This window comes from Rhagoletis pomonella, unplaced genomic scaffold (genome assembly GCF_013731165.1).
Source record: "Rhagoletis pomonella isolate Grant_MI unplaced genomic scaffold, Rhpom_1.0 Rhpom_scaffold_00002, whole genome shotgun sequence".
Taxonomy (NCBI): domain Eukaryota; kingdom Metazoa; phylum Arthropoda; class Insecta; order Diptera; family Tephritidae; genus Rhagoletis; species Rhagoletis pomonella.
The window spans coordinates 18866981-18876816 of NW_023458556.1; the positions used below are offsets into that span (position 1 = coordinate 18866981).

General features: G+C 32.9%; 1 protein-coding gene across 1 annotated transcript in view; it reads left to right on the plus strand.

Moving 5' to 3' along the window:
• The first annotated feature begins 6637 nt into the window (after positions 1 to 6637).
• LOC118733220 (cytokine receptor-like) overlaps positions 6638 to 9836 on the plus strand; it is a 58489-nt gene continuing 55290 nt past the window's right edge. Inside the window, exon 1 of the mRNA XM_036462533.1 lies at positions 6638 to 6903. Within this exon, the coding sequence (XP_036318426.1) occupies positions 6812 to 6903 (92 nt within the window). The 5' untranslated portion in view covers positions 6638 to 6811. The remainder of the gene's footprint in view (positions 6904 to 9836) is intronic.

Genomic DNA, 9836 nt, shown 5'->3' on the forward strand with positions numbered 1-9836 from the left:
TGGAGGAAAATGCCTGAACAAAAAATTGCCAAAAATCAACGGTAAGTGCTAGATACTTCAAACTTGCACTTTATTATACCAAAAATTTAAAAGACGGATTACTGAAAAAATTCTAAAAAATCCTGTTAAACAGTTTCAAATTTTGATGAACATTTGTTAAATTTTGACTTACGGTTGTTTTAGATAGTAACTTATATTTTCATTAAAAAAAAAAAAATAAACAAAGAAAAGTAGCCAAAACTTGCTAAAATTGCTTGCTTCCCTACTTACATTCTCGCCACCGTACATCATAGAAACGAAACATGAGAACACATTTATGACGGGAACTCAGTTGCATTGAACTTTATAGGAATTAAAAAAGTAAGAAATAAATAACATGGAATAAAGTGCGGAAAAAGTAAAAATAATCGGCCAAAAACGGCCGATGCCGATGCTGATTAATCGGTCGGACCCTACTTAACTTTACATTTATGCAATTCAAATCCTGATTTTTGGTATAACATAGAACATCCAAAGGTTGATCAAGTCAGCTCAATAACTCAAAACTGATAAAATCCGATAGAAAATGAATTATCGAAATTGGTTGACGTGGTTCAAAGTTATGCGGTAACATACATAAAAACTATATACATATATTCCGATGAATTGATAACATTCTCCTTTTTGTGAAGGTGTTACCTTACAGGTGGTCCCATATTAATTTGTTTTAAATCCGATCATCGGATCATGAAGAAATTAAGGATAATCTTAAATTTTTATATGAGAATTGAAGTCGGTTTTGTTTTTTGCTTAAAAATTATTTATTATGCGTTATTGTTTACCTCTAAGTGCATTTGCAGCTGCCCCAACGTCAACAGGTTTTTTTTCTTGATTGAAAATTTATTTTTCCATTTACAGACCAGGGGGTCAATTTAGTCAGTTTGTCAGTTTGTCAGTTTGTAGTTCTCCGATCTCAGCTGAAACCTTGCACCATATTCCTCTAGTTATAAGCCTACAGTTCTATGAATATTTTGCTGCTCCACAATTTAGTTCTCGTCCCAAATTAAATTATAACTTGTGCAATTTTAATGACTTGAATTATATTATTCAGGGGTACGATTGGTCTCACTTACTTGGTAACTTAGATACTGCGAAGGCCTTTGGTCTTTTCAAATCATTAATCTATGAGGTTTGCGTAAATAATATCCCTACTTTTCCAAGAAAAACGTATAAGATACCTTGGTATACTAAACATCTAAAGCATCTTAAAAATCGTAAAAGTAAGTACCATAAAAAGTTTAAAGCGACTAAACTACTATTTTATTATGAGCAATACCAATTATATTTAAAGAAATTTAATGAACTCGATAAGTTACTCTACGCTAAATACGTTACTTACCAGGAAGCTAATATAAAAAAAAATCCTAAAGCATTCTGGAGTTATATTAAATCCAAATCTTCGAGATCCAGCATTCCTGCGTCTGTTTTTTATAAGGATAAACATGCAAGTTGTCCCGAGGAAGCAACCAATATTTTTGCCGAGTTTTTCTCCTCAAATTTTGTCTCCGACTCAGATATTACCCATGCTAATGCCTTTATTCCTGAATGCCTACCTGCGTTTGGGTCGCTTACACTGTCGGAAGTGGACGTTGGTAGTGGTATTGATTCACTTAAAACCTCAAAACTTATGGATCCTGATGGCCTTTCAGCCATACTCTTTAAAAAATGTCCTGCATTAATCCAACCTTTGACACTGATTTTTAATATGTCTTTAGCATCGGGTAAATTTATTGATGATTGGAAAAAGGCTCAGATAACCCCGATTTTTAAAAGTGGCAACAAAAATGATGTATCTAATTATAGACCAATTTCAAAGTTAACCACAGTTGCGAAAATTTTTGAATGTGTTATTAAGGTGAAATTGTCATTCTCAGTTAGCAGCTTAATTAGTCCAAACCAACATGGTTTTATTAAAGGAAGGTCCACAGTCTCTAATCTTGAAATTTTTACGGAAGATTGTCTGTCTGCTTTTCAAGCTGGCCAGCAAGTCGACACAATATATACTGACTTTTCAAAGGCATTTGACAGACAAGGTCTTAGTGTCTAAATTATTCTCTATGGGTTTCCACTCTAATTTTTTGGAGTGGATTAAATCATATTTGTCTGACAGAAATTGCATGGTTGTGTTCGAGGATGTCTACTCACAGCCTTTTATTGCGACGTCGGGTGTTCCTCAAGGTAGTATACTTGGACCACTGTTGTTTATTTGATTTATTAATGACATAGGTTCCTGCTTCTCGTCATCTAAATATCTATTATATGCGGACGATCTCAAAATTTACTCTGTCATTAAATGTATAAACGATTCCATTGCCCTTCAAGGAGAACTCGTTAAACTACACGATTGGTGCAAACGAAACCGTCTTCATCTAAATATAAATAAGTGCTCACATTGTACTTATACCAGAAAGCTAATTCCGCTCCACACGCGCTATCATATTTCTGGATCTCCTCTTAATCATGTTAATGAAGTCAAGGATCTAGGTGTCTACTTCGACACGAAACTAAATTTTTCCACGCATATCGAATATATAGTTGGCAAATCATACGTGATGCTGGCTTTCGTCCGGCGTAATAGTTCATCTTTTTACGATCCATACACTTTGAAGCTGCTTTATATTACTCTAGTAAGATCCAGGTTGGAGTATGCGTCATTCATTTGGAGACCATACCACAATTCTCATATCACGCGATTAGAACGGATACAGAAAAAATTTATAAAATTTGCTTTACGCTCACTGAATTTTAGTGAACCCATTCCCTCATGTCGGCCGCTGTGGTGTAGTGGTAAGCAGTGCGCGCTTTCACTCATCAGCACCTGGGTTCAAGCCCTGGTCAAAGACACATCACAAAAAATATAGAAAAAGGTTTTTTCTTAACAGCGGTCGTCCCTCGGCAGGCAATGGCAAACCTCCGAGTGTATTTCTGCCATGAAAAAAACAGCTTCTCATAAAAATACAATCGCCGTTCGGAGTCGGCGTAAAACTGTAGGTCCTTCCGCTTTGTGTGACAACATCAAGGCGCACGCCACAAGTCGGAGGAGAAGCTCGGCCAAACACTAACATATGTGTAAGCGCCAATCTATTATTATTCCCTCATATGAATCACGTTGTGCACTTCTAAATTTACAAACTCTACGTAGCAGATCTGCTTATCTTGCTTGCTCATTCGTTGCCAATCTCTTGAATGGATCGGTTGATTGCCCTAACCTCTTGGAAAGAATAACTTTCAATGTTCCTACACGTAACTTACGCAGTGTTTCTTCTTTCTATATCGTATTTTCTAAAACGAACTATGCAATGTATGCTCCCTTGATTAGAACCTTAGTGGAGCTGAACAATATTCCAACTTTTGACCCGTCTCTATCTTGTGGAGTAGTTCGTACTTTATTATACAACTATTTTAACTAGTTTTAAGTACCTCTGAATTATAGTCAGTAAGAATTTATTGTTCAATTGACTGAAAAAAAAAAAAAATAAATAAATAAATAAATTTCCATTCTGCGTTATCGTGAAGTGAAAAGTCACAAATTCAGTGTTATTTATATCACTTCACCATAGCGCAAAAGAAGAATTGAGCCTCAGATACAAAAAAAAATGGTAAAAAAAAACACTCTACATTCGGAGTCCTTCCTTTTCACTCTATATTCGGAGCGCTCCGCATTTGGCTAGCTGGGATATTAACAACCAATGCATGTACATACGTATGTATGTATGTACATATGTAAATTCATATAAAATAGTGCACAGTAATCTTTTAGGAACATTAAACTAAATACCAAAAATTCTGCGAATTTAATTTGAAGCTCCTGATAAGTGTTTATTTCATTCAGTGGACTCTGAAAAAAACCCGAGTAGGGGCTAGTAAAATAACACAAGCAAGAAATGAAAGCCCGGGGATGCTAAGGAATTTGTTTTTTAATTATGTTAATTATTTTCGGTATGGTGGTAGTACAGTAGATATATTATACTGAGTATACACTGAGGGAAATAATACATAGTAAAAATTAATCACCCTTATCTTGAGTCTCATTTTCCCTGAACCGGTTCACGTTTTACTTTTGTTTTCCATGTACATATTTACTATAGGCGGATGATAAATTTATACCTTATGTTTGATTATCGTTTAAAAATGTTCGTATTTAAAAATAATATTTTCATACAACAATTAAGTACTCACGTGTTGCCTCTAACGGCATTCGAGCCGAACCTGCTGGGAGCTAAAGTTTCTGATTGATTTCAATATTTTTCCCTCAGTGTACATATGCATGTTTTTCGGGTCAATTAGCTGTTTACGTAGAACAGAAACAAGTTAACAATTCAGTGAAAACATTAATTCATACTATTTGTTATCATCGGAGAGGGTCGGAAATCTGTAGCGCGGCTGCCACTTGTCATAAAAATAACCAACCAAAATCTGAAAAAAACAACCAAATTCAAAAAAAAACAACCAAATTTGTTTAAGAAATGTTCAAATAAGATGTTTGTTTCAAAAAACCGGTTTTTTTAATTTGGTTAATGATTTTTTTTCAGTTTTTTTTTTAAATTTAGGTGTTAATCTTTTTTTTCTTCTTTTAAACCGAACATTCGGTTTTTGCCTTTCCCAGCAATGGATAATTATTTTGTAAATCTTCAATATAAGAATAAAATTTTACGGCGTACCAAAAACTTGAAATTGACTACTAAATTTTTTTGCTCATCTGGTAGCTAAGCATAGTAGATTGTGAAGTCGATTGTGAATATAGAAATTTCGTACTAAGTTTGAAACTTGGTTTTATATGTCGTTTGTTAAAACATGAGCCATATTTTAATAAAAAATTTATAAAAAAAATAATAAAAAAGAGCAGTAAGAGCTAGTACCGTCCGAAAACACTACAGTACAGATATATCAATAAACACGTACGAAAGAAAAGGAACACATACGTTTATAAATAAACATGTACACAACACATATACAAAAACGGCACTCAAGTACACGATACATTGACAAAAACGGTACTAGACTGTCTCGCTTTGATTTCGGAATGCTTACACATTGAGAAGTTAGCTTACTGCCAATATAGAAGTATTACATATATGATTTTCCATGACAAACATTGGAAATATTAAAAAAAAATCACCGTACACTCAATTTTGAAGTTAATAATATACTATCATATTTTATCTATAAATTAAAAACGTTTTTGTTTGTGAAGTTTTCTTTTATATAAATATGTCCAACGCTTTATTATATTTCTTATTTTTGGAAATAAAGATGTTATATAAAATAAAGCAAAAATATTGTTTTAATTGATTTGCGTTGCACAGCAGTAAATAATGAGTGTAAATGAAAATGTAGTTTAATTCAAAATGTTCATGTTTTTTGTTTTTTTTTTGCAGTGTTTTTAGTACAATTCGGGAATTTTCGGTAAACCGAAGAGATGAGGTTTTGAATCCAGTTTTTTTAAACGGTTTAAAACGTGATTAATCAAGAAACCGATTTTTTGGAAACATTGTCCATCCCTACTTATTCAATTACTTCAATTATTTTTTGTATACAAAATTGGAACTTAGAAACGGAATTAATTCTTTCTTTCGCTATTTTTTCAATTCTGTCCTTGGTAAAATGGCAAAAATGACAAATGACAATGGCGGGCATTAAAAATAATCGTGTGATTACATTAAAAAATTTGTCATTAAGTTCATTTCCACATGGCATTTTTTTTAAATGGCACACATTTCTTGTGATTTCAATGCCTAGTGGAAATTGGGCATAAGGCTGCATGATACACAACATCTTTTGATTTCTGCTCCGGGGCGTAAAATAAGAGTGAGAATGGTTTCCCAACTCGAAAACACGCCACATATAACTGGCCGTGTGCAAAGCATGACATTGCCAGATTTCCGCCACAAACATTGTGCGACTGTGCAGAAGGAAGTATCCAATCGTTTTAAGTTTTAAGCATCCGTACAAACCACTATCCATTTTTATATGCATACATATGTATGTATATAGATAAGCTCTCTCGAGTAATAACTCAACCGGACAACGTTAAAATTTTGTTGAATTTTCGAGATTAAAAAAAATTAAATTTTTTAAACCCTGGTATTGCCTCCTAAATCAATTTTTTTGTGAATGTCTTAATTTTATACGCAGAACAAAATAAGGGGTGCCCCATAATATTGATATTTTTAAGGACCACCCTAATGTACATATATCGAACGATTTAAGTTGAAGTTTACATAATATACGTACATACATATATAGCATTTGTACATATGCATATGTACTATAATATTGAATTATCTGGAAGGTTCAGAGAAATACGCAAGATTAATTTAGTTGACAAATTTTTAGAAAAAAAAATTAACAGAAATACAAATGTGTTCCAGTTAATATAAAATGATGCTGTCGCGTTAAATGAACATTTAAAAAATAACAGAACGTTGCTTCGTTTACACAGCAAAAGGCTATTGATATATCACCGCAAAATTTTTATATAGTTCGATTTTTGAATAGGAAAACGTGTCCTTTTTTGATAAGTTCGGAATGTTTACCTAATCTCTCATATTGTTTTAGAACTGTGCCTACAAAGATGTAAACTGAATTTACATAAATATGTAAGCAAGGACAAATAAAAAAATATATTAAATAATAAATACTATACAAATTTGTGCAACAAATTGTCGTCAATTCAAATGAACTTAAGATACCAACAAAAAAAAAGTGATCAATAAATTATCATTTCTTAATACATAGTACGATTCCATTCACATAAGCATATAAATGAATAATGAAACTACTATTCTATATTGAAAATAAAAAAATGTCACAAAAAACCGAGCAAAGTTTAAAAACAACGCACAAATGTTACAATTGCATTGGGTAAGTAAATGCGAGTTTTTTTTTTAATTTTTAATATTCAACTGCATATATACTATATATGTATGTACATATGTACGTATTGTACAAGTTTATATTTAGTTTAGAATTAATTCACCCATATGCACATGCGTACATATGTATATTCATAAAATTGTTTGATGACTTCTCCAAAATACTTAAATCTGATGATTGAACGAAGAACAGCCAGCAGCCAATTGGCTTTTGCAGGGTGGGAGATGTCATTCGGTTACGATTTAGTACCGAAAGGAAAGTGGGAAAAGGTTCTATTCATGAAAATGTAAGAACAAACCATCATTAGATTCTACCTATTGTTTTTTTTGCTATTTGTGGCGAAACCAAAAAACTTCGCTAATTATCTCCGTCCATTACGAAATTGCTTCATTGGCATTTATTAAATCTAAAGAGTGGTTTGGCGACGCGCTTGATTTCGTTGCCTAGCCCTGGGTGTCTTGTTAAAAAATCGTTTTATAAATGCCCAAGTCAGCGTCTATCTATTAAAAAGCTCTAAAAAATTCCTTAACATAAAAACAGATTTGGTTTTTATTAACCCGTAACTTCAATTACATTTCTGCGTGGATACAAATTGATATTTAATATCAAGCAACACTTGTATGTCCATTGGAATTTTTCAATCCTTGAAATAAACTGAATAAAAACAAAACATTAAACTGTACTTAATTTTTTTTTGTTAGTGCTTATCTAAGCGCTTAAAATTGATTTTTTCGTGCTAATTTTCTTCGGCCCTGGTTATGATGCATTTCGTCGAATTACAAGTCCTCAGATCGTTTTATACAAAGCGATTTTTGTCAGTTACGGCTTTTTGCATGTCAGCTGGTGATGAGGAAATATTTACTTTTAATTTGTAGAAGGAATCGATGCAAATCGACCGAATTTTTTGCGCGTAATTTCACACTTGGTATTTAGTATTAAAATGTTTGATAATACATATATGTACCTACTATATGTATATACAATTTGTGACCTGGTTGCAATTACGTTTTTGTAAGTTTAAAATATTAGCACAGTTTTGTTTCTTAGAATTCGTCTATTACTATCAAACGATGTAGTAATTTAATATTTTTTAACCAATGTGTTCAACGTGGTTAAAATAGCTTTACAACATTGTCGTTTGCCTCGGAAAATGAGGTTGAAGCGCGAAGCAGCTTTTAAACATTTTCATGCAGCACCATATCTATTGCGCATATGGGTACACATACATTTATACATACATATGTATGTATGTACAAATGAATGTATGCAGGTACATACATAGGTGCCTACCAATATGCTAATAAGCAAACTGTAAATTTGCATATGCGATTGTATCCAATTTGTTCTCTTACAGTTTTTGTTGGGTCATATGTTTCAAATACAAACTTAACTTACAACAAGTAAGAAAGTCTAAGTTCGGGTGGAGCCGAACATTAAATATATGTTTTTTCAACTTTCCGAAAGCTACCGCTAGATGGTAAGCCGGGGTGTATTAGTTTTGAGTAAATTAGCGTCCTTAAATTTCGAAATATTGCAGTTTCAAGCATTTCTGAAATTTACCGTTATATGAGAAGCGGCCGTAATTTTAGTCTGATTTCAATAATTTTCAACGTTTTGCTTTTATGTAGCAAGCACAATAAAAATACCGAGTTTGGTACAAATTGGTAGAACGGTTACCGATACACATATATGTATGTGATCATAAGTGGGCGGTGCCACGCCCATTTTCCAAAATTTTGTCATAAACGTATTTCCTGGTAAAGAATTGTTGCAATCATCAATTTTGAATAAATTAGCTTCAATATTTACTGATTTATCGAAGATTTTGTATTTCTCTAAATTACCGTTATATGGGATGTGGGCGTGGTTATTGTCCGATTTTTAAATTTTCGGCCATTTAGTATGCTGTACCAAGGCCAACCACTGTGCAAAGTTTGGAAGAAATTGGTGCAGCGGTTACCAAGATATACACATGTAACCATAAGTGGGCGTGGCTACGCCCATTTTTCAAAAATTTATAATATTCTTATTTTTCGTCTGAAAATTATTGTAAATATCAATTTTGAGTGAATTATCTTCAGTAGTTACTAAAATATCGCAGTTTTAGTATTTCTGGAAATTACCGTTATATGGGAAGTGGGCGTGGTCACAGTCCGATTTCGCCCATTTTCAATACCAACCTACCTTGGATTAACGGAAACCGAAATACCAAATTTCGTTGAGATATCTCAATTTTTGCTCGAGTTATCGTGTACACGGACGGACGGACAGACGGACAGACGGACATGGCTTAATCGATTTCTCTATTCATTCTGAGCATTTATGTATACATTTGTCTATATCTATCTCGATTCGTTTTGGCTGTTACAAACAACCGTTATGTGAACAAAATTAATATACCCTTGTGCACAAGTGCGCTCGGGTATAAATAAAAATTATAGACTTTGATGCAATTAAATTCAGACAAAAAAAATAATTTTTTTTTTTAACAAAACCAATAAATGAATTTTTATTAACAATTGAAACTCTGGTTTGATTATGCTCTATTTTATCCTTATATCAAAAAATAGTACCCACCCACCCATTCGACAAATTGGAAAGGCAAATGTATTTATGGGATCGAACCAAGGCCCTACGGAGTGTTAGTACGAGCCACCGTGTTTTTTTGTAATCATTTGAATTATTGGAATTATCATTTTGTTGTGTCAACCCTAGTGTAAACAAATGTACTTAAATATTCTATTTACTACGCAACTTGCAGCGTACAGTGCATGTAGAAAATAATTTATACGCCCAAAGGCATCCCAATCCCAATCCCAATGCCAGTCGTTTGCAAAATATTGCGATGAGTGAAAACAAAAGACTTAAGAAACAAACTGCAATCTATAGTACTACATACTACATACTATAAGGGCCAGTTT